This window comes from Coregonus clupeaformis, chromosome 25, assembly GCF_020615455.1.
Source record: "Coregonus clupeaformis isolate EN_2021a chromosome 25, ASM2061545v1, whole genome shotgun sequence".
In the NCBI taxonomy this organism is placed as follows: Eukaryota; Metazoa; Chordata; class Actinopteri; order Salmoniformes; family Salmonidae; genus Coregonus; species Coregonus clupeaformis.
The window spans coordinates 3,752,675-3,779,324 of record NC_059216.1 but is presented as its reverse complement, the minus strand read 5'-3'; the positions used below and the strand labels follow the sequence as shown (position 1 = coordinate 3,779,324).

The 26,650-nt window shown below is 44.1% G+C and overlaps 1 protein-coding gene across 1 annotated transcript in view; it reads right to left on the bottom strand.

The window, feature by feature from the left end:
- Nucleotides 1-3,206: 3,206 nt before the first annotated feature.
- smyd3 (SET and MYND domain containing 3) overlaps nucleotides 3,207-26,650 on the bottom strand; it is a 157,361-nt gene continuing 133,917 nt past the window's right edge. The window contains 2 exon segments of the mRNA XM_041848467.2: nucleotides 3,207-3,392; nucleotides 3,718-3,826. Of these exon segments, the coding sequence (XP_041704401.2) occupies nucleotides 3,294-3,392; nucleotides 3,718-3,826 (208 nt within the window). The 3' untranslated portion in view covers nucleotides 3,207-3,293.

The following is a 26,650-nucleotide window of genomic DNA, read 5'->3' as shown; positions in this document are numbered from 1 at the left end:
GCCAAATTATCTAAAATGACGTTGGAGGCTTATGGTAGAGAAATTAACATTCAATTCTCTGGCAACAGCTCTGGTGGACATTCTTGCATTCAGCATGCCAATTGCCTGCTCCCTCAAAACTTGAGACATCTGTGGCATTGTGTTACGTGACAAAACTGCACATTTTAGAGTGGCATTTTATTGTCCCCAGCACAAGGTGCACCTGTGTAATGATCATGCTGTTTAGTCAGCTTCTTGAAATGCCACACCTGTCAGGTGGATGGATTATCTTGGCAAAGGAGAAATGCTCACTAACAGGTATGTAAACAAAATTCTGCACAAAATTCTCGAGAAATAAGCTTTTTGTGCGTATTGAACATTTCTGGGATCTTTTATTTCAGCTCATGAAACATGGGACCAACACTTTACATCTTGCATATTTCTGTTCAGTGTAGCTCTGCTGTTATTATAACTCCGCCACTGACAGAGATTCAAAGAGAAATAGAGTGTGTGTGTGTGTGTGTGTGTGTGTGTTGTGTGTGTGTGTGTGTGTGTGTGTGTGTGTGTGTGTGTGTGTGTGTGTGTGTGTGTGTGTGTGTGTGTGTGTGTGTGTGTGTGTGTGTGTATAGACCTCTGGTGGGTTACCATGGGGCTATGTTCTCAGCTCCTGGATGAAGTGTTGCTTCTGACACCCTGCTTTGATCACTCACTAGGGTAGAGGAGAAGGGGGAGAGGAGAAAGGGGGGGAGAGGAGAAAGGGGGAGAGGAAAGAAGGGTGGAGAGGTGGAGAGCTGGAGAGCTGGAGAGCTGGAGAGGTGGACAGGGGTCCGAGGGAATTGAAGTCCCATTGGCGGATGAAGAATAGGGCCTTTCTCTGTCTTTCTCTGTCTTTCTCTGTCTTTCTCTTATTGTAGCTAAAGTGCTGCACATCCAATGATGGACAAATGAAAAGTGTTCTCTCATTCTCCCCCCAAGCTTTTATTATTTGAATCAGTTGTGTGGTGCAAGAGTTTGGGAAATGCTGCTTTAGGAAGATATGTTTTTTTTGTTGCATTGCTGTAGTATTGAAACCAATCTCTATTCCTATTGAGTAAAAGCTGGTCATTTGCAGACTGCCCACATGTATGAAAAAAAATAAAAATGTATGCACTCAGTAACTGTAAGTCACTCTGGATAAGAGCGTCTGCTAAATAACTAAAATGTAAATGTAATTATATATGACTCAGTTAATTTAATCCACTATCAAAGTTCATTAACAGGATAGCTGAATTATAAAATAAGTTCAGACGAGGAAGGAAATTATTTTGAGGTTGTGTTTGATGCTGTATCGCTCCATGTAATTCCATATCTCTGTGAGGGAGGTTTAATGTGGGCTGAGCGATTCCCTCTCCCTCTCTTCTGCCGCTCCCACAGGATCTGTGTAGCAGACTGGGGGGGGGTGATCTTGTTATTTCATTGTCCTCCACATTCAGCAGGCAGATATTTTAGACTGACTGGGTTTGACCCTGTGTTGTCTGTGCGTCACAAGACTGTGTTAGTCCACTGAGCTAAAGCCTAGGCATCAACACCAATCGGTCACATATAGTATATACAACACCAATCGGTCACATATAGTATATACCTCAAGTCATATTAGCTAGCTAATGGATGGATGGATCAAATCTGAGAATAGAACCATTAGATCTCTCACTACCCTCAGTACAAACCTGTGAGTTTCTCTGTCTGTCTGTCAGTGAACAAACCAAAGGTCCCATGCTAAAGCAATACTATATGAGAGGGTGTGTGTTATTGTCATTAATGACATGACATGATTCAATTGCTATAGGCGAAGCCAACATTCACCTTTTGAGATCTGAACCTCTTCCTCAAGAGACCTGTTAAGATGTATGTATAGGTAAGACCATTACAAAGACCCATAATAACACAGCTAGCTACAAGAGTAGTGTTGCAAAATTCTGGTAACTTTCTGAAAATTCTCCAGTTTTCCAGAAATCCTGGAGTTACGAGGGAGTAAGCAGGACATCTGTGAATCCTCCAACCAGGATTCCTGGAAAACCATGGAATTTTGTGAATTACTGGAATTTTGTAAACCTATACAAGAGGAACACCCTGAGTGAATGACCAGTTAGAAACACCATCCACAGCTCAGATCTCACAGTCAGTCAGTGAGTCAGTCTGCTACAGCTCCATCACCACCATCAGCAGGCTAATCCCTTGCAGAAGCCTTAAGACACGGATCTGTGAGCACCGCAGCAATATACAGACAGGTGAGACAAAAAATCAGGTTGCTGTTCATTTTGAACAAGCTGGACATCCTATTAGTTCTCTGAGATACATTGGAATAGAAATGGTCAAGATGTCACGCAGGGGAGGGGACATTGAGAGGAAACTTCTTCAAAGGCAATCTTTCTGGATCCACAGGCTCAACACACTGTCTCCTCTTGGCCGAGGAGTTTGACTTGAAACCGTTTTTTATAGTTTCATTATGTCCAAATTGTGTGTTATTAAAAATATCCTAATTGAACATTGTATGAATATTGTATGTATATTACTGTAAATATTGATTGCATTCCTTGTATATGATCATATATTTTGATACATTGAATATTAATATAGTGAACCTATGTTATACATTTTTTACCTCCTGTTTCAGGAAGTGATGTCACTGTGTTACTGCCCCTATATATAGGACCTTCCACCCCCACCTGGGATATGGCTGCCTGATGAAGACCTAAGGGTGGAAACGTTTATAAATAAATATCACCTGGGAGCATGAGCAGCAGTGTGCGGCATTTTCCTTTTTGTGTTCCAACTGTCTCATCCACACAGAGTAATGCCGTCAGTGAGAAATTCCGTTATCAGTGTACACAAGATTTGCCTAAGGTTTGTGTAAGGTTTAACAGGGGAAGTAGAAAGTTAGGTATGAGTGAGAGAGTCATGCAGAGAGACAAGATGGTGCAACCGATAGGCCACTCTGCTCAACTAACACACAGCCTCAGACACTAGCATACACTCACATGGCACAAACACACACACGCATGCACACACACACAAAGAAATATCTGAACCCAGCTTACACACACACTGTTAAAGAGTACGTCTCTGTGAGCTTAATGGGTTATTTAGGACAACAGGGAACAGAAAGAAAACAAATAAAGACAAAGTACCGTAGCTCCAGGAAATTACCCTTTTATTACCACATATCATGTCATATGACCTACACAGCACTGCACCACCATCATATGCAATACAACAACATGTACTACTTTCTGAACAGCCATGGACTTCTCAAATCCCCTACCTAGGGCGGGTTGCTAGGCGCAGTCCATCTCCACCTGACACTCCTCCAATATCCTGATGAGGTCAGAGGTCAAGGGGTGCTGGTTGCCATCGGTAGCCTTCATGATGTCATACTGTAGACCTGCAGAGGAGATAGGAGGGAGCAGGGGTGTATTCAGTGACTCGGAGCGTTCAGAGTTCATAACCTTATCCTTACAAATGTAATGATGAGAACTTGTTCTCAACTGGCTTACCTGGTTAAATAAAGGTTAAATAAAAAATAAAAATAAAAATGACTAGAGCTGTAATGATTCCCTACCGTACAAGCCAGAAACTCCTACTGTATCTGTCATACACGTTCTGTAACGTTGCATCCTCCTGTCCAACAGCCCTGAGATACTGTAGATGAGGGGAGACAGGGATAAGACAGACATAGCAATCGTTCTGCGCTTGGCTCACCAGTCTCAGTTTGTGCTGTTCGTCCTCCAGGCGAACCAGGAAGTGCTGAATCTTGGCCACCATCATCAGCTGGATGGTGTGGGCAGGGTGGGGGTCTGGGTAGTACTGCCTGGTGAGAGGGGGGGTGGGTAGAGGACATACAGTAGAGTGATTAGTGGGGTGGGAGTACTGCCTGTCGCAAGGGGACAGAAACTTTGATAACAGTGAAATATTTTAAATGCTCTCCGGATATGATTGAGCCTAACTAGAGAGCCAGGTGGGCGCAGTTTGCACTTTTGGGACAATTCCATTAGTGCCATTGCTCCAAATAAGCTCTCACATAAGCGTGGCTCTCAAGTATTTGGAAGAACACCAATACTACTTGAACCCAGGTCTGTCTCACAGTCCTCAAATACCATTATAATGGACAGCTATAATAGACAGACGGGAGAGAGTAGAGCTTTGTTTCCAATCCACTGCTTTTCTATTAAGGAATCCCTATACTTCCCATGGAAAGAGAGAGAGAGAGAGAGAGAGAGAGAGAGAGAGAGAGAGAGAGAGAGAGAGAGAGAGAGAGAGAGAGAGAGAGAGAGAGAGATCAGGGTGCAGATAGATGTAGTGGGGGCTGATAAATGGAGAGAAAATAGGAACAGTGTTTTTTAATATGTTTTTGATAATTTAATGAGGTCAGAATTCTCAATCAAAATGTGGAGCATTTACTGGTGTCTGGGTAAATATGATTATTGTTTTATCGTTGGAAATAAAAATAATTGTTTATTTAAACATTTAAGGCTCTCTTTTCGGCTGGTGGTAAGGAGGCTCAAGTGTTAAACCCACGTTAGTTTGCAATTTCGTCATGTAAAAACTGGCGCACTAGCATTTTACAAACCTTACGCCAGCGTCTGCAATTTACCTGTCTAATATCAGCTGGCTTGCGCTGAGGTGGGAGGGGTGGAAATATTTTAGGTGTGTCCTTAACAACGTGCGCCAATATGCCAATCTCAGTGAGCGCAACTAGGGATATTTAAGACCGACCAAAAGCTGGTCTTAGCGGTAAAATATCTCGAGCAGCAAAACATTCAGACTTTCCCCTTTTTTATTTATATTGGACATTATTTTTATCCAGCTTCTGTGAAACGTTTGGACTCATTATGTGTGATTCCTATTGCATGAAAGGTGTCAGTGACTGTAGGAAGCCTGTTTAAGAACATGTAGTTATTTTTAAAGACTTCTTATTGTTTTTTTGTTTATAATTTTGTCAAACATTAATCTTCCACTTTCCTCTGTTGGACCCAACTGTCAAATCGCAGAAATTCCAATCGCTGTCCGTGGTGCTGAATCCACTATATTTTACTGTTTGTTTGCAACTGGGCATATCAACGGCGATGATAGGCTATATAGCTATATATATTAGGGAGCAGTATAACCCCCTTTCTCTTTATATTGGATCTTTTTCCAGCTCCTGTGAAAAGTTTGGATGTGTGTAAAAACCTCCATAGTCTGCGTTGTTTTAGGCGTAGCTGCTCTTTCGTCATCTGACTATGTGTTCTCTCATAGTCCGAGAGCATCTGGTCGTCGCGGTGGTGGCACAGGGCTACTCATTTCTCCAAAGTGGAGATTTTCTATTTTCCTCCTCTCTCACCTCTCTATCTCCTCATTTGAATTCCATGCGGTCACTGTCACTTGTCCACTCAAGCTTAACATTGTTGTCATCTATCGCCCACCATGTGCCATTGGAGAGTTCCTCAATGAGCTTGACACCTTGATAAGATAATTTCCAGATGATGGCTCACCATTCATCATACTGTGCGACTTTAACCTCCAGACGCCAGACGCCTGACTTCAATTCATTTCTTTCCATCTCTTTCTTTCCACTCCTTTCCTCTTTTGACCTCACCCTTTCCCAGTCACCTCCCACTCACAAGGCAGGCAATATGCTTGACATCATCTTTACTAGAGGCTGTTCACCTACTAATCTCACTGCAACCCCCCTCCATGTCTCGGATAGCAATCACTACTTTGTTTCCCTTTCTTTCCATTTCTCCTCCAACCGTACTCCTGAGCCCCTACCCAGATGGTCATGCGCCGCCGCAATCTTCGCTCTCTCTCTACCACTACTCTCTCCTCTTCTATCCTATGATCTCTGCCTTCTGCAAAATCCTTCTCCCTCCTCTCCTGACACTGCCTCCTAGATTGCATTCTACCTGGCAGGTCGCTCCTACTAGGTGACGTGAAGAGGATCTGTGTCTGCACCACGTGCTCTCACTACTGGTGTCCCTCAGGGCTCGGTTCTAGGCCCTCTCCTCTTTCCTCTTTACACCAAGTCACTCGGCTCCGTCATATCCTTGCATGGTCTCTCCTATCATTGCTATGCGGATGACACTCAACTACTTTTCTCCTTCCCCCCCTTCTGACACCGAGTTGGCGATACACAAATTAGTGAATTCGGCAATTTCAGCCACACCCGTTGCTGACAGGTGTGTTAAATCGAGTCCAAAGCCATGCAATCTCCATAGACAAACACTGGCAGTAGAATGGCCCGTACTGAAGAGCTCAGTGACTTTCATAGGATACCACCTTTCTAACAAGTCAGGTCATCAAATTTCTGCCCTGCTAGAACTGCCCCGGTCAACTGTAAATGCTGTTATTGTGAAGTGGAAACGTCTAGGAGCAACAACGGCTCACCCGCGAAGTGGTAGGCCACACAAGCTCAAAGAACAGGACCGCTGAGTGCTGAAGCGCATAGCGCATAAAAATTGTCTGTCCTCGGTTGCAACACTCACTACTGAGTTCCAAACTACCTCTGGAAGCAACGTCAGCACAAGAACTGTTCGTCGGGAGCTTCATGAAATGGGTTTCCATAGCCGAGCAGCCGCACACAAGCCTAAGATCACCATGCCCAATGCCAAGCATCGGCTGGAGTGGTGTAAAGCTCACCGCCATTGGACTCTGGAGCAGTGGAAACGCCATATTTCAGTGTAGGGAAATCTTAACGCTACAGCATACAATCACATTCTAGACGATTCTGTGCTTCCAACTTTGTGGCAACAGTTTAGGGAAGGCACTTTCCTGTTTCAGCATGACAATGCCCCCATGCACAAAGAGAGGTCCATACATAAATGGTTTGTCGAGATCGGTGTGGAAGAACTTGACTGGCCTGCACAGAGCCCTGACCTCAATCCCATCAAACACTTTTGAGATTAATTGGAACGCCAACTGCGAGCCAGGCCTAATCGCCCAACATCAGTTCCCAACCTCACTAATGCTCTTGTGGCTGAATGGAAGGAAGTCCCTGCAGCAATTTTCCAACATCTAGTGGAAAGCCTTTCCAGAAGAGTGGAGGCTGTTATAGCAGCAAAGGGGGGACCAACTCCATATTAATGCCCATGATTTTGGAATGAGATGTTCGACAAGCAGGTGTCACCATACTTTTAGCCATGTAGTGTATCTCAGCTAGGATGTTGGCCCACCACCTCAAGCTCAACCTCAACAAAATGGAGCTGCTCTTCCTCCCGGGGAAGTCCTCTCCAAGACCTCTCCATCACGGTTGACCACTCCACGGTGTCCCCCTCCCAGAGTGCAAAGAACCTTGGCGTGACCCTGGACAACACCCTGTGGTTCTCTGCAAACATCAAAGCATTGACTCGCTCCTGCAGGTTCATGTTCTACAATATTCATAGAGTACGACCTTTCCTCACACAGGAAGCTGCCACCCCTACAGGAGGGCAGCTCCCGCTCTGCCCAGTCAAAGCTCTTCTCTGTTCTGGCACCCCAATGGTGGAACAAGCGGAGTCCCTGCCCATCTTCCGATAACATCTGAAACCCTACTTCTTTGAAGAGTATCTTAAATAACTCTCACGGCGCCCCCAACGGTTGTGAAATTCTGGTTGTGAAAATAGCAAAAAGATTTCTGACACACCCCTTAACCTGTAGCGCTACTGCCAGCGCTTAGATTTACAATTGCGATAGGTTTGTTAAATTAGAGCCCTCTACTTCACACACACTCTAGCATAGTGGGAGGGAAAGGACTGCACTGTCATGTCATAACATTTATAAACACACACACAAAAAGAGAGAGAAAAAACGTGGTTCAATTTTAGACACTTGACGGGCTGCAAGTCCCGTCTCTCCCATCTACTCATTGGTTTTCACAAGCATATAGCCAGGGTGATTGAAAGATGAATGAGGTCCACACTCCAGTCCAGTTGGTGGCAATAATGCATCTTTAAATCGGTTGCCAACCGCCAATCCACAGGAGAAGATGAAAGATGAACGAGGAGCGATTAATCAAAGAAAACCAACTAAAATCTAACTAGGTTTCCCCTTTTTATCTGTGTAGATAGAGAAACACAACATTTTGTACGACTCAAAATGTGTCATAATTCTACAAAGATCCAGCTAAAACAAGGACAATTTCAGGTAAAAATAACAACCCAATGTTTATTTCCCACTACAAATTAGCTAGCAACAGCAAGCTAGCTAAATGTCCATGAATGTTTCATGTGGGTTTCGACCTGTCCCCAAATTAATATATGCTGAACAAAAATATAAACGCAACATGTAAAGTGTTGGTCCCATGTTTCATGAGCTGAAATAAAACATCCCAGACATTTTCCATATGGACAAAAAGTGTATTTCTCCTAAAGTTTGGCATATCAAGAAGATGATTAAACAGCATGATCATTACACAGGTGCACCTTGTGCTGGGGACAATAAATGGCCACTCTAAAATGTGACGTTTTGTCACACAACAGATGTCTCAAGTTTTGAGGGAGCGTGCAATTGGCATGCTGACTACAGGAATGTCCACCAGAGCTGTTGCCAAATAATTTAATGTTCATTTCTCTACCATAAGTCACCTCCAACGTCATTTTAGAGAATTTGGCAGTACATTCAACCGGCCTCACAACTGCAGACCACGTGTAACCACGCCAGCCCAGGACCTCCACATCTGGCTTCTTCACCTGTGGGATCATCTGAGACCAGCCACCCAGACAGCTGACGAAACTGTGGGTTTGCACAACCAAAGAATTCCTGCACTAACTGTCAGAAACCGTCTCAGGGAAGCTCATCTGTGTGCTATTCATCCTCACCAGAGGATCTGACTGCAGTTCGGCGTTGTAACCTACTTCAGTGGGCAAATGCTCACCTTCGATGGCCCTGGCATGCTGGAGAAGTGTGCTCTTCACGGATGAATCCCGGGTTTCAACTGTACTGGGCAGATGGCGTTGTGTGGGCGAGCGGTTTGCTGATGTCAACGTTGTGAACAGAGTGTCCCATGGTGGCGGTGGAGTTATGTTATGGGCAGGCATAAGCTACGGACAACGAACACAACTGCATTTTATTGATGGCAATTTGAATGCATAGAGATACCGTGACGAGATCCTGAGGCCCATTGCCGTGCCATTCATCCGCCGCCATCACCTCATGATTCAGCATGATAATGCACGGCCCCATGTCGCAAGGATCTGTAAACAATTCCTGGAAGCTGAACATTTCCCACTTCTTTCATGGCCTGCACACTCACCAGCATGTTTGGGGTGCTCTATTTGACGTGTACGACAGTGTGTTCCAAATCCCGCCAATATACAGCAACTTCGCACAGCCATTGAAGAGGACTGGGACAACATTCAACAGGCCACAATCAACAGCCTGATCAACTCTATGTGAAGGAGATGTGTCGCGCTGCATGAGGCAAATGGTGGTCACACCAGATACTGGCTGGTTTTCTGATCCTTGCCCCTAGCGTTTTCTTTAAGATATCTGTGACCAACAGATGCATATCTGTATCCGTCATGTGAAATCGATAGATTAGGGCCTAATTTATTTATTTCAATTGACTAATTTCCTTATATGAACTGTAACTCAGTAAAATCTTTGAAATTGTTGCATGTTGCATTTATATTTTTGCTCAGTGTAGTTGGTTCAGAGTTGGTTTTGGTATTTTAACCTGCGTATCATGAACGCGTCTGGTGGGGATAGACAAAATCAACATGGTGAACACACAGGCGGTAGAGTTTATATGGACATCTTGAGACAGGAGAGCAGTGCTACACCAGATGCCGGGCAATCCCAAGAAAGTCCCTTCCTCGTGTTTATTTTAAATCAACTTGATTTCAGTTGAAAGTGTTGGTTTTACAACTGGCCAACCCTCCTCCTGGAAAACTACTGGGTTCTGCAGGTTTTTGCTCCAGCCCAGCTCTAACACACCCCTCTGGACCTTGATTAGTAGAATCAGGTGTATAGCAGGGCTGGAGCAAAAGCCTGCACTTAGTAACTCTCCAGGAGGAGGGCTGGCCAAAACCGAATTACACAATGTGTCACTTGAATGGAAGCTGTCTGACATTTCTATGACAGTTAAGCCCAGATCAAATTAACTATTGACCATATTTGCGTGACAGCTTTGTGATGAGTGCCGACAGAATGACGACAAATAAAGAGGCAAACAGTTGAACAGTAAATGTCATTATTATTAAAGTGTTTTTCTCAGAGCCATCGTATTTCTTATCACATCCAGCCATGGGTTCATTAATATCGCAGTAATTGGCGTAATGTCGTTTAGGAAAGTTCAATCAGGAAGGCTGGTCTGAATGCTCGTTTAACTTCATCAAGTAAGCGGAACATAATTAGCTTTGTTTCCTATTCTACGGGAATAGTGGGAATGAATACAAATGTATCATCATCATAGCGTCTTCCTTCTTTCCAATTAACCATGTGTGGAACGTCGTTCACCTATTTACCTCATAGCCTATAAGCACAATAATGCACATTCCTCATGCTTGCTGTTCAACCTATGGGCTCACTCTTGCAATCATCACCTTCCTCTCTCTCAACCAATGGCTGTAATCTTGGGAGTTATTTATGTCAACTTACCCATGTTCTCCCAATTGTTGTTTTTCAGCAACAGTTGTCAACAACCATCCACCTCCCCACCACCACCAGCATAATAACCTTAAGGCCTATTAGGTGGAACAGACACACACACACACAATAACAACTTGGAAGTCAATCAATCTGCCATCATTGACACAATGGAAAAATCAAATGATTTATTATTTAAATATTGAAAGTGCGTGGGCTACGGAGATAAACAAAATGGTGTAGTTTCAGGCCATGTGGCAGAAAGTGATGCGGGCGCTGGAGATGTGGGTGTGTGCTAGTGGGTCTGGGCAGTTGTGATGTAGTTGATGTTTGTATGATGTTGTTGTTTGTATGTGTATGTTTTGTATTGTTTATAAAATATCAAATCAACAGGAAAAAAAGGAAAACCTCCCTTAGTGGTTGAATCTGTGCTTGAAATGCACTGCTCGACTGAGGGACCTTACAGATAATTGTATGTGTTGGGTACAGAGATGGGGTAGTCATTTAAAAACCATGTTAAACACTATTATTGCACACTGAGTGCAACTTATTATCTTATTATCACTTGTTAAGCACATTTTTACTCCTGAACTTATTTAGGCGTAATAAAAGGGTTGAATATTTATTGATTCAAGACATTTCATTTTTTCATTTTTAATTGATTTGTAAACATTTCTAAATACATAATTCCACTTTGACATTATGGGATATTTTGTGTAGATCAGTGACACAAAATCTCAATGTAATGTGGAAAAAGTCAAGGGGTGTGAATACTTTCTGAAGACACTATCCCTTTCAACCTAGTTTTATACAGAGGGTACTTTGTATTTCTAGGGCATCTATGGCATTGTTTGGTCTTTGCTATAGTTGTTTACATGTTTGTGGATTGTTGTAGTTGGCTTGCTGATGGTTAGTCAAATCACACTTCTTTGTTTTGGGCTAGATGGTGTCTGCACCTTGCCATGTGATATCTGTACAACTGTCTTTCTGTATGTCTGTCCATCTCTATGTGTGTCCCAGTACTGAAAGCATAAGCTACAGCTAGCTAGCACTGCAGTGCATCAAATGTGGTGAGTAGTTGACTCAAAGAGAGAGAAAGCTTGAAGAATGTCTTTAAGAATAATAGGCAAATATTGTACAATCCAGGTGTGCAAAGCTCTTAGAGACTTACCCAGAAAGACTCACAGCTGTAATCACTGCCAAGGGTGATTCTAACATGTATTGACTCAGGGGGTTGAATACTTATCTAATAAAGATACATTAGTGTTTTATTTCCCATAATAAAATGTTTTTGTAAGCATTATTTTCCGAAATAAAATCAAATTAATTTTTTCGATATACATGTTGTTATTAGAAATCACAATCCCACCTCCCTTATCTGATCTCTGTATATCAATCGAGTTGTCGTTCGTTAAGTCATCAAGAGCATTATTTCTACTCCTGGAAAGGTTGTGTTTACGTTATAAATGTGGACTTTCACTTTGTTTCTTTAGTTGGATGTCAATGTCACTTTCTACAGTCTGCAAAATGTACTAACTGATGGTTCTTTACAAATGGAATGAAAGTACAATTAGTTCTGAAGATTGAGTGAATAGGGAGCGCTTCAGTTCTAGGGCTAAAGAAACCTTTCAATTTGATATTATGTAAAAACTGAAATAGTTAAATTTTTACTTGTGACTGTATACGGTACAAAGGATAACCCTTTGCTTAAAACATCAATTTGTTCACCAGAAAGCTGTTTATCTGATAAATTAAAAACGACATTCTCTCGGGGGGCATTGTTGCTTTGGGTTTCTTCGTTTACCTCTTTCCGCCGACCTCTCGTACCTCTCCTCAAGCATCTTTGTCTTTGGCATGGGAACGTTTGGAACGTCGGAGGTGCAGGTGGCCCAAAAAAGTATTTCTGGATCTGGAGGATGAAGAAGACATCGCTGAGTTAGAGGATTCACCTGATACTGATGCGCTGGCCTGTTGGGTGGGTTGTCGTCTGCGAGTGCTTGGGTTTCTCGGACAACCAGGTGTATATGTTCTGTTCCTTGTAGTCGACTGTGTCGCGCTTGAACTTTCCGAGCTTGAACTTCAGTAGATCGGCTTGGAGGTTATCGATCTTGGTTTTGATCTTCCGCTGGAGTCTGTCGACTTCTTCTCGATTATATGTATGTTCAATGTCCCTTTTGCTTTCATTGGTAGCTTGTTTTATAGTAGAAAGCTCTCTAGAGGAATGGTCAATGATGAGTATCATTAGGTCCATTGAGCAGTTGTTGTTTATAAAGAATAATGCTAATCTTTGCTGTGAGACCAAGGAGTCCGCTTACACTGTACTTTGATTATAAAGTTTTATTTATATCACAAGATTTCAGCATAAGTTTACAGACGTCTGCAGCATCTGGAGAACAGCGACCCAAAATAATATGTTTGTTCTGATCTCCTTTGTCTCAACCAAGTATTTATAATCTTTACCATGATGTGGGTGGTTTCCCATACAGACCAATCACCTGTCTCCACACAACAGACTTCCTCTGTTCTATGGGGTGCCCCTATAAAACTGCTCCCCAGATGCTTCCCTAAGCTGAATAAACATCCTCTCAGATACCATTTTGAAAACGTTAGCAAAGTCATAATTCCTCAGATACTACACAGTGATTCAGTATCTCGCACCAGCGTCTGCAGAATTCGGGGTCTCCTCTCCCTATGGACAGCTCCTTTTGGATACGTAAGCCTCGTGGGATTCTACTGAACTTGTAGTATTCACTGAGCGTTCTGGCGTGGAGCTCTGTATTTATTTATTTCATACTCTTCCAGTGTTTCCTTCTCTGGGACTATGGTTAAGTCCCCAGGGAGTAGAATTTTCTCTGCATCTCCTGTGCTGAATGTGAACGTTCGGGCTCTCTCCTCAGTAAGCTTGTTGATAGTTTCAAAAGACATGGTTCAGAGTCGGGGGCTACTGATCGATAGGAATATTAACTAATCAAAAGAGAACTCCCCCAGAAGCTTGGCTGGTGCGTAACACCCGCGAATTCTAACAAACAAAAAGGTGTAATGGGTCCGCACTCAAAAAGATGTGCATAAAGCTTACTTCATTATTCTATTTTTAAATGATTTTCACTGCATCAGGGATAGCAGACACATAGGTTTCAGTGTGTAGGTAGAACGCTGTAACAACACAGAATAAAACAATTCATAAATCCCATGATGGTAGTCACTACCCATTACTGAGTAAAGGGGCTGAATACTTACCCATTTATTGATATTACTTTAATAAAATTGGTCAGTTGTTGTGTATATTACATTTGTTTTATTTGATATCTTTATTTTTTAATTCCAAGTCATCATCTCATCTCTATAGAGCTGCTGCCTAGGCTGTCTGACAAAATCACTATTTTAGTAGTTCTTCAAAGTACAGTGCCTGTGGAAAGTATTCAGACCCCTTGACTTTTTCCACATTTTGTTAGGTTACAAATAATTAAACCGTTTTTTTTACATTTTGAAACTGAAATATCACATTTACATAAGTATTTAGACCCTTTACTCAGTACTTTGTTGAAGCACCTTTGGCAGCAATTACAGCCTAGAGTCTTCTTGGGTATGACCCTACAAGCTTGGCACACCTGTATTTGGGGAGTTTCTCCCATTCTTCTCTGCAGATCCTCTCAAGCTCTGTCAGGTTGGATGGGGAGCATTGCTGCACAGCTATTTTCAGGTCTCTCCAGAGATGTTAGATCAGGTTCAAGTCCGGGCTCTGGCTGGGCCATTCAAGGACATTCAGAGACTTGTCCCGAAGCCACTCCTGCGTTGTCTTGGCTGTGTGCTTAGGGTCGTTGACCTGTTAGAAGATTAACCTTCACCCCAGTCTGAGGTCATGAGTGCTCTGGAGCAGGTTTTCATCAAGGATCTTACTGTACTTTGCTCCATTCATCTTTGCCTCGATCCTGACTAGCCTCCCAGTCCCTGCCGCTGAGGGATGGTGCCAGGTTTCCTCCAAACGTGACGCTTGGCATTGAGCCAAAGAGTTGAATCTTGGTTTCATCAGACCAGAGAATCTTGTTTCTCATGGTCTGAGAGTCTTTAGGTGCCTTTTGGCAAACTCCAAGAGGGCTGTCATGTGCCTTTTACTGAGGAGTGGCTTCCATCTGGCCACTCTACCATAAAGGCCTGATTGGTGGAGTGCTGCAGAGATGGTTGTCCTTCTGGAAGGTTCTCCCATCTCCACAGAGGAACTCTAGAGCACTGTCAGAGTGACCATCCGGTTCTTGGTCACCTCCCTGACCAAGGCCCTTCTCCCCCGATTGCTCAGTTTGGCCAGGCGGCCAGCTCTAGGAAGAGTCTTGGTGGTTCAAAACGTATTCCATTTAAGAATGATGGAGGCCACTGTGTTCTTGGGGACCTTCAATGCTGCAGACATTTTTTGGTACCCCTTCCCCAGATCTGTGACTTGACACAATCCTGTCTCGGAGCTCTACGGACAATTCCTTCGACCTCATGGCTTGGTTTTTGCTCTGACATGCACTGTCAACTGTGGGACGTTATATAGACAGGTGTGTGCCTTTCCAAATCATGTCCAATCAATTGCATCTACCACAGGTGGACTCCAATCAAGTTGTATAAACATCTCAAGGATGATCAATGGAAACAAGATGCACCTGAGCTCAATTTCGAGTCTCATAGCAAAGGGTCTGAATATTTACGTAAATGTGATATTTCAGTTTTTATTTGTAATAATTTTGCAAAACTTTCTACAAAGCTGTTTTCACTTAGTCATTTTGGGGTGTTGTGTGCAGATTGCTGAGGATTATTATTTTTTTAAATCAATTTTAGAATAAGGCTGTAACGTAACAAAATGTGGAAAAAGTCAAGTGGTCTGAATACTTTCAGAAGGAATTGTAAATAAGGCATACATTTATGACTGCTGAATAGCAACTATCAATCACTTAGATCATGTATTTTCAGGTAGAGATACCTTGCGAAGCAACTGCTCTCTATCCCTCTTGATCGCATGTCTTCTGTCTCTTCTCTTCTTCTTCTTGTCTTTCCCACTCAGACCGGACAAGTAGGCGTGCAATGGATTATGGTCATTGTAGTTAATTACCATGTTTTCTGCGCTAAACTATGTAGAGTATTGGCCTGTTGGAAACTACATCGCACAGTTCGGGCTTGATCTGATTTATCTCTAGAGAAACTGCGCATTTAGCTCACAGAAAAAATTGAATTTAAAAAATTGAACGGACTTCACTCAATTAGTTGTTTAAAAACCTAAAGATAACCGAAATGTTGGGTAATCGCTCAGCACTACTCTATAAGTAGCATGATGTCCTGAAGGCAGAGCCATGGTCCATGGAGTCATCTCTACAGCCTACTGAGATCAATACTGTACACAGGCAGGGTTGCTCATATCCAGAGCGACTTACAGTTAGTGAGTGCATATATATTTTTTTGTATATATTTTATATTTTTTCATACTGTCACCTGTGGGAATCGAACCCACAACCCTGCCGTTGTAAACGCCATGCTCTACCAACTGAGCTACGTCCCTGCCGGCCATTCCCTCCCCTACCCTTGACCAATTGTGCACCGCCCCATGGGTCTCCCGGTCGCTGCCGGCTACGACAGAGCCTGGATTCGAACCAGGATCTCTAATGGCACAGCTAGCACTGCAATGCAGTGCCATAGACCACTGCGCCACTCGTGAGATAGTATGTATGTGTGTGTGTGTGTGTGAGTGTGTGCATTTGTGGTTTTGGCATCAGAATAACAGTATGATAAGCTTGACTGAGAACACATATCGATATGAGATTCACCACAGGAGAACATTCACACAGACACACACATTTATGCTCACATATGGAATGGTGCTGTGTGTTGCCATGGTAACTGGCGATGGGTGGTGGTGGGGGGGGTCTAGTTTAAGGCCTGTTGAGGCTTGCATGTTTGTATCAGTGGTGTGTGTGTGTGTTGGGGGCTGTTCTCGCTCCTCTACATTAGTGTTCCCCAACACGATCATTACCAAGAACAAAGAGCTGTCTCTCTCCACTGGGACCACTTTACTGGAGTATTACATCACCACGCACACACACACACACTCACGCACACTGTACTCAAAAGCGCTGGGGAATTCAGAGGATGTGCTTCGCTCGGTAAAGACAATCTATACTTATCGTTTCATCTGCCCTCATAGACAAAAACGGAATACACCAGTGTTCAAATTATCAAAGCTTGATGATTAGTTGATTATTTGAATCAGCTGTGTAGTGCTAGGGCAAAAACTAAAACGTGCACACCTTGGGATCCTGAGGACCGAGTTTGGGAAACCCTGGAATACACACATACTCTCTCTCTCTCCCGGATGACAACAGAAGGACTTGTAATCCGAGGCTTACACCTCTTGTCCGTCACACTCTCATGCCTGGCATAATCAATCCCGGATCACTCCTGCTGGGCTCTGAGAGCGGCTATAGATCCTGATCCTCAGCCTGATCAATGAGTTTGACCAGATCCTCAGATCCCACCGGTGTCACCAGTAACACACGGAAATGTCAGACAACCCTCACAGAACACTGATGAAAGGAGAGAGAGAGAGTTGACGATTGAATGATTATTCAATGATAGAGATGGCGCCGGAGAAGATGGCTGCCGTTTTACAGCCCTCTAACCAATTGTACTATTATGTGTGTTTTTTCGCGTTATTCTGTACACAATGTTTCTGCCATCATCTCTTATAACCAAAAAGAGCTTATGGATATCAGGACAGCGATTACTCACCTCGTATTGGACGAAGATTTTTTCTTCAACGAGTCGGACGCGAAGGATATCCTACAGACAACCGACAAGGCCCAAATCCCCGTCATTCACAGGAGAAAGAGACAGAGATATCGTGGATGTAGGTCGGGGTGCCTTGTAAGGATCCGACGGCGAGCGAGTAAACTGCCTCTTCCATCAATCCTATTAGCCAATGTTCAATCATTTGAAAATAAATTAGATGACCTACGATTACGGTTATCCTACCAATGGGACATTAAAAACTGTAATATCTTATGTTTCACCGAGTCGTGGCTGAACGACGACATGGACAACATACAGCTGACGGGATATATGCTACATCGGCAGGATAAAACGGCTGACTCCGGTAAGACAAGGGGTGGCGGTCTGTGTATATTTGTAAACAACAGCTGGTGCACAAAATCAAATACTAAGGAAGTCTCGAGGTTTTGCTCGCCTGAGATAGAGTATCTTATGATAAGCTGTAGACCACACTATTTACCAAGAGAGTTTTCATCTATATTTTTCATAGCTGTCTATTTACCACCATAAACCAATGCTGGCATTAAGACTGCACTCAATGAGCTGTATAAGGCCATAAGTAAACAGGAAAACGCTCATCCAGAGGCAGCGCTCCTAGTGGCCGGGGACTTTAATGCAGGGAAACTTAAATCCGTTCTACCTAATTTCTACCAGCATGTTAAATGTGCAACCAGAGGGAAAAAAACTCTTGACCACCTTTACTCCACACAGAGAGACGCATACAAAGCTCTCCCTCGCCCTCCATTTGGCAAATCTGACCATAACTCTATCCTCCTGATTCCTGCTTATTAGCAAAAACTAAAGCAGGAAGCACCAGTGACTCGGTTAATAAAAAAGTGGTCAGATGACGCAGATGCTAAGCTACAGGACTGTTTTGCTAGCACAGACTGGAACATGTTCCGGGATTCTTCAGATAGCATTGAGGAGTACACCACATCAGTCACTGGCTTCATCAATAAGTGCATCGATGACGTCATCCCCACAGTGACCGTATGTACATACCCAAACCAGAAGCCATGGATTACAGGCAACATCCGCACTGAGCTAAATGGTAGAGCTGCCGCTCTCAAGGAGCGGGACTCTAACCCGGACGCTTATAAGAAATCCCGCTATGCCCTCCGACGAACCATCAAACAGGCAAAGATTAAATACAGGACTAAGATTGAATCGTACTACACCGGCTCTGACGCTAGTCGGATGTGGCAGGGCTTGAAAACTATTACAGACTACAAAGAGAAGCACATCCGCGAGCTGCCCAGTGACACAAGCCTACCAAACGAGCTAAACCACTTCTATGCTCGCTTCGAGGCTAGCAACACTGAAGCATGCATGAGAGCACCAGCTATGTGATCACGCTCTCCATAGCCGATGTGAGTAAGACTTTTAAGCAGGTCAACATTCACAAGGCCGCAGGGCCAGACGGATTACCAGGACATGTACTCCGAGCATGTGCTGACCAACTGGCAAGTGTCTTCACTGACATTTTCAACATGTCCCTGACTGAGTCTGTAATACCAACATGTTCTCCTGAGTGGCGCAGTGGTCTAAGGCACTGCATCGCAGTGCTAACTGTGCCACTAGAGATCCTGGTTAGAATCCAGGCTCTGTCGCAGCCGGCCGCGACAGGGAGACTCATGGGCGGCGCACAATTGGCCCAGCGTCGTCCAGTGTAGGGGAGGGAATGGCCGGCAGGGATGTAGCTCAGTTGATAGAGCATGGCGTTTGCAACGCCAGGGTTGTGGGTTCGATTCCCATGGGGGGCCAGTATAAAAATAAAACATGTATTCACTAACTGTAAGTCGCTCTGGATAAGAGCGTCTGCTAAATGACTAAAATGTAAATGTAATGTTCCAAGCAGACCACTATAGTCCCTGTGCCCAAGGGCACTAAGATAACCTGCCTAAATGACTACCGACCCGTAGCCATGAAGTGCTTTGAAAGGCTGGTCATGGCTCACATCAACACCAGCAACCCTAGACCCACTCCAATTTGCATACCACCCCAACAGGTCCACAGATGATGCAATCTCTATTGCACTCCACACTGCCCTTTCCCACCTGGACAAGAGGAACACCTACGTGAGAATGCTATTCACTGACTACAGCTCAGCGTTCAACACCATAGTGCCCTCAAAGCTCATCACTAAGCTAAGGATCCTGGGACTAAACACCTCCCTCTGCAACTGGATTCTGGACTTCCTGATGGGCCGCCCCCAGCTGGTATGGGTAGGTAACAACACATCTGCCACGCTGATCCTCAACATGTGGGCCCCTCATGGGTGCGTGCTCAGTCCCCTCCTGTACTCCCTGTTCACCCATGACTGCATGGCCAGGCACGACTCCAACACCATCATTAAGTTTGCCGACGACACAACAGTGGTAGGCCTGATCACCAACAACGATGAGACAGCCTATAGGGAGGAGGTCAGAGACCTGGCCGTGTGGTGCCAGGATAACAACCTCTCCCTCAACGTGACCAAGACAAAGGAGATGATTGTGGACTACAGGGAAAAAAAGAGGACTGAGCATGCCCCCATTCTCATCGACGGGGCTGTAGTGGAACAGGTTGAGAGCGTCAAGTTCCTTGTTGTCCACATTACCAACAAACTATCATGGTCCAAACACACCAAGACAGTCGTGAAGAGGACCCGACAAAGCCTATTCCCCCTCAGGAGACTGAAAAGATTTGGCATGGGTCCTCAGATCCTCAAAAAGTTATACAGCTGCACCATCGAGAGCATCCTGACTGGTTGCATCACCGCCTGGTATGGAAACTGTTCGGCCTCCGACCGCAAGGCACTACAGAGGGCAGTGCGTACGGCCCAGTACATCACTGGGGCCAAGCTTCCTGCCATCCAGGACCTCTATACCAGGCAGTGTCAGAGGAAGGCTACATGGCTACCCGGACTATTTGCACTGCCCCCCCACCCCCACCCCATCTTTTTACGCTGCTGCTACTCTGTTAATTATTTATGCATAGTCACTTTAACTCTACCCACATGTAGATATTACCTCAACTACCTCAACTACCTCAACTAGCCGGTGCCCCCGCACATTGACTCTGCACCGGTACCCCCCTGTATATAGCCTCCCTACTGTTATTTTATTTTACTTCTGCTCTTTTTTTCTCAACACTTTTTTGTTGTTGTTTTTTAAAACTTTTTTTATGAAAAAGTAAATGCATTGTTGGTTAAGGGCTGTAAGTAAGCATTTCACGGTAATGTCTACACCTGTTGTATTCGGTGCATGTGGCAAATAAAAGTTGATTTGATTTGATTATTCTTTCCATCAATTCAGGAACATCTTGTATGTAAAACAGCCTCCCTCCCTCTCTCTCTCCTCTCCACCGAGCACGCTCCTGGGAGTCAAGAAGTCACTCTCTTGACTGTCTGGTCACCTCACCCCCTCCTCCTCACTTAACAGCAGTGACAGAAGGTGCTACAGACTGTATACAGTTACTCTCTACAGACTGTATGCAGTTACTCTCTACAGACTGTATGCAGTTACTCTCTACAGACTGTATGCAGTTACTCTCTACAGACTGTATGCAGTTACTCTCTACAGACTGTATGCAGTTACTCTCTACAGACTGTATGCAGTTACTCTCTACAGACTGTATACAGTTATTCTCTACAGACTGTATGCAGTTACTCTCTACAGACTGTATGCAGTTACTCTCTACAGACTGTATGCAGTTACTCTCTACAGACTGTATGCAGTTACTCTCTACAGACTGTATGCAGTTACTCTCTACAGACTGTATGCAGTTACTCTCTACAGACTGTATGCAGTTACTCTCTGCCACACCTCGCTGGTATGCTGGTCATCACCCTGCAGCAAGGCTGGAATTAATCCAATTGAATTGAATAAGTAAATTCAAATGAAAATAATGAGTTGAAAAATCCTCATAGAAAACACTGGGAAATGTTCAATTCATGACTTGTATTTCAATACACTTCCTGAATTGAAAACTGAACTGATCCCTATACCTTGCTGTATACTACATTTTACATTTTACATTTTAGTCATTTAGCAGACGCTCTTATCCAGAGCGACTTACAGTTAGTGAGTGCATCCATTTTCATACTAGTCCTGTCATGTAGCTACTTCCTGTCGTGTTGTCTTCTTCTGACAGAAGTTTAGTCATGAATCAAAGCTACTCCTGTCTGAGTCAACCTCTGATATGAGCTTCTATGTTCTGATGTCTACTGTCTCCCTCCCATGTTGGGAGTGTTTTTATGGGTTTGTAACAGGATGTGTGTGATCATGTGTTTGTAACCTGTACAAGACCTGGTGAGAGAAATCCCCCTGGGAGGATAATATTATATTCTATTCATCCTGTTCTTCAGTATTTTTTTCATTCTCTCCCTCCCTCTGTTGTTCAAAACCTCTAAGAACTCAGAGAGGGGAGGATGTGTGCGTGTGTGTGTGTGTGTGTGTGAGAGTGTGTGTGTGTGTGTGTGTGTGTGTGTGTGTGTGTGTGTGTGTGTGTGTGCGTGCATGTGTGTGTGGAGGATGAGTGGATACTCTGACTGCGAACATCAGCTAGCTACTGGTTCACAGAAAGTTCCCGGAGAGGATTCATGCAGAGTTCAAGTTCAAGTCTTCCATCTTTCTTTTTCCTCGGCTGAGTTGTAATGAAGAGAGGACCTCTATGACACACACACTAGCTGTGAAACAAACTGTAACTAAAATACCCTGTCCATCACAATAGCAGAGCAGTCTTCATAAGCATCTATAGGTCCTTATGAATAAAACGTCACAATAGCGTTCGATTTGGCTGCAGCTCCGCTAAAACCATTGACAACTACGTGCCATTTTCAAGGGATTGTTAACTATTTGGTTTTAATATCATCAGCTCTTGAAGAGCATAGTCAGAACTATACATTTCCGATTATTCGGAAGCTCTATCATCAGTTTTACAGCAATCAGTAAATATCAATTTATCATATATTTTCAGATACGTGAGGGTAGCCAGATCCATTTGGCATGTAGCTAGCTAGCTAAAGCAAACAAAATGTGTGTATTTGTATTTGTATTTGTATTTATTATGGATCCCCATTAGCTGCTGCCAAGGAAGCAGCTACTCTTCCTGGGGTACAGCAAAATTAAGGCAGTTCATACAATTTTAAAAATATTACAATACATTCCCAGATTTCACAACACACTGTGTGCCCTCAGGCCCCTACTCCACCACTACCACATATCTACAGTACACAATCCATGATTACGTGTGTGTATAGTGCATATGTTATCGTGTGTGTGTATGCATGTGTCTGTGCCTATGTCAGTGTTGCTTCACAGTCCCTGCTCTTCCATAAGGTGTTTTTTATCTGTTTTTTAAAATCTAATTTTACTACTTGCATCAGTTACTTGATGTGGAATAGACTTCCATGTAGTCATGGCTCTATGTAGTACTGTGAGCCTCCCATAGCCTGTCCTGGACTTGGGGACTGTGAAGAGACCTCTGGTGGCATGTCTTGTGGGGTATGCATGGGTGTCTGAGCTGTGTGCCAGTAGTTCAAACAGACACCTCGGTGCATTCAACATGTCAATACCTCTCATAAATACAAGTAGTGATGAAGTCAATCTCTCCTCCACTTTGAGCCAGGAGAGATTGACATACATATTATCAATATTAGCTCTCTGTGTACATCCAAGGGCCAGCCGTGCTGCCCTGTTCTGAGCCAATTGCAATTTTCCTAAGTCCTTTTTTGTGGCACCTGACCACACGACTGAACAGTAGTCCAGGTGTGACAAAACTAGGGCCTGTAGGACCTGCCTTGTTGATAGTGGCGTTAAGTAGGTAGAGCAGCGCATTATTATGGACATACTTCTCCCCATTTTAGCTACTAGTTGTTGGAATATCAGTTGATTTTGTGATGAATGAGCCATCTGATTCAATGAATGTTGGGGCTGAGTTTGCCTTTTTTCTCAAATTTCATTTCATGTGCTCCAAAGCTTTTTACTATCATTTTTTATGTCATTTATCTTTGTTTCATAGTGTAGTTTCTTCTTCTTTTTATTCAGTTTAGTCACATGATTTCTCAATTTGCAATACGTTTGCCAATCGGTTGTGCAGCCAGACTTATTTGCCATTCCTTCTGCCTCATCCCTCTCAACCATACCATTTTTCAATTCCTCATCATCCACGTGGATTTAACCGTTTTTACAGTAATTTTCTTAATGGGTGCATGCTTATTAGTAACTGGGATAAGCAATTTCATAAATGTGTCAAGTGCAGTGTCTGTTTGCTCCTCATTACACACCACGGACCAACATATATTCTTTACATCAACAACATAGGAATCACTACAAAACTTATTGTATGACCTCTTATACACAATATTAGGCCCAGCCTTTGGAACTGTGGTTATCCTAGATATGGCTACTATATTGTGATCACTACATCCAACGGATTTAGATACTGCTTTCAAACAAATCTCTGCAGCATTAGTAAAGATATGATCAATACATGTTTGATGATTTCATTACTGTACTGTTTGTATCTACCCTGGTAGGTTGACTGATAACCTGAACCAGGTTGCAGGCACTGGTTACAGTTTGAAGCTTTCTCTTGAGTGGGCAGCCTGATGAAAGCCAGTCAATATTTAAATCACCCAGAATGTATACCTCTCTATTGATATCACATACATTATCAAGCATTTCACACATGTTATCCAGATACTGACTGTTATTACTTGGTGGTCTATAGCAGCTTCCCACCAGAATGAGCTTTTTTGGTGAGGCAGATGAACCTGTAGCAATATTACTTCAACAGTATTTAACATGAGATCCTCTCTAATCTTCACAGGAATGTGGTTCTGAATATAAACAGCAACACCTCCACCATTGGCATTTCTATATTTTCTGTAAATGTTATATCCTTGTATTGCTACCACTGTATCATCAAAGGTATTATCTAAGTGAGTTTCAGAGATAGTCAGAATATAAATGTAATCTGTTACTAGCAAATTACTGATTTCATGAACCTTGTTTCTTAAGCTAATGTACATATGTTAACGTGGGCTATTTTGAGCACTTTTCTTCTGGGATGCTTACTTGTTTTTATTGCTTTACTGGGAAGCTTAGCAGCAGTAGACGTGCTCATGTTCTTTATGTTAGTGCAGGGTGAGCTGCACACAGTGGACTTCCTCCTAGTGCACACTGGCTCAGTGCTAACGGTACAAATCTGGTTCTTAGGCACATGATTACTGCATACAATAGCTGTAGGATCAGCAGAGGCATTCAGGGCAGTTAGAGGGACATAAATTAGGTTACTTATATTGTGTCTACCGACAACCCTGGTGTAATGAACATTTGCTGAAGCATTATGACAACTTTGCGTCACAATGGTAGGGATTAGCTGAGCTGGGTTTGGGTTATTGATAAGTCATTGTCTCAATGCAGCCTTATAATGCTGTGAAAGGATCCAGGAACCCAAATGATTGGGTGAATCCCTACCTCCTTATAAAACATGTTTTGTTTCCAAAAGGTATCGAAATTAAGTTCAAAAGGTATTAAAATAAGTTCCTTCCCTGAGGATGGCTCACCCCTCACAGTTTTGGGGGATTTCAACCTCCCTATGTCCACATTTGACTCATTTCTCTCTGCCTCCTTCTTTCCACTCCTCTCCTCTTTTGACCTCACCCTCTCACCGTCCCCCCCTACTCACAAGGCAGGCAATACGCTTGACCTCATCTTCACTAGATGCTGCTCCTCTACTAATCTCACTGCAACTCCCCTCCATGTCTCCGACCACTACTTTGTTTCCTTTTCTCTCTCGCTCTCCTCCCACACTACTCACTCTGCCCCTACACAGATGGTAATGCGCCGCCGCAACCTTCGCTCTCTCTCTCCCACTACTCTCTCCTCTTCCATCCTATCATCTCTTCCCTCTGCTCAATCCTTCTCCCTCCAATCTCCTGATTCTGCCTCCTCAACCCTCCTCTCCTCCCTTTCTGCATCCTTTGACTCTCTGTGTCCCCTATCCTCCCGGCCGGCTCGGTCCTCCCCTCCAGCTCCGTGGCTTGATGACTCATTGCGAGCTCACAGAACAGAGCTCCGGGCAGCGGAGCGGAAATGGAAGAAAACTAAACTCCCCTGCCGACCTGGCATCTTTTCACTCCCTCCTCTCTACATTTTCTTCATCTGTTTCTGCTGCTAAGGCCACCTTCTACCACTCTAAATTCCAAGCATCTGCCTCTAACCCTAGGAAGCTCTTTTGCCACATTTTCCTCCCTCCTGAATCCTCCCCCCTCCTCTCTCTCTGTGGATGACTTCGTCAACCACTTTGAAAAGAAGGTTGACGACATCCGATCCTCGTTTGTTAAGTCTAATGACACTGCTGGTCCTGCTCACACTGCCCTACCCTATGCTTTGACTTCTTTCTCCCCTCTCTCTCCAGATAAAATCCTGCGACTTGTGACTGCAGGCCGCCCAACAACCTGCCCGCTTGACCCCATCCCCTCCTCCCTTCTCCAGACCATCTCCGGTGACCTTCTCCCCTACCTCACCTCGCTGATCAACTCATCCTTGACCGCTGGCCATGTCCCTTCCGTCTTCAAGAGAGCGAGAGTTGCTCCCCTTCTCAAAAAACCAACACTCGACCCCACTGATGTCAACAACTACAGACCAGTATCCCTTCTTTCTTTTCTTTCCAAAACTATTGAGCGTGCCGTCTTTAGCCAACTCTCTTGCTATCTCTCTCAGAATGACCTTCTTGATCCAAACCAATCAGGTTTCAGGACTGGTCATTCAACTGAGACTGCTCTTCTCTGTGTCACGGAGACTCTCCGCACTGCTAAAGCTAACTCTCTCTCCTCTGCTCTTGTCCTTCTAGACCTGTCTGCTGCCTTTGATACTGTGAACCATCAGATCCTCCTCTCCACCCTCTCCGAGCTGGGCATCTCCGGCGCGGCTCACTCCTGGATTGCGTCCTACCTGACCGGTCGCTTCCTACCAAGTGGCGTGGCGAGAAGCTGTCTCCGCACCACGTGCTCTCACCACTGGTGTCCCCCAGGGCTCAGTTCTAGGCCCTCTCCTTTTCTCCCTATACACCAAGTCACTTGGCTCTGTCATATCCTCACATGGCCTTTCCTATCATTGCTACGCTGACGATACACAACTAATCTTCTCCTTTCCCCCTTCTGATAACCAGGTGGCGAATCGCATCTCTGCATGTCTGGCAGACATATCAGTATGGATGACGGATCACCACCTCAAGCTGAACCCTGGCAAGACGGAGCTGCTCTTCCTCCCGGGGAAGGACTGCCCGTTCCATGATCTCGCCATCACGG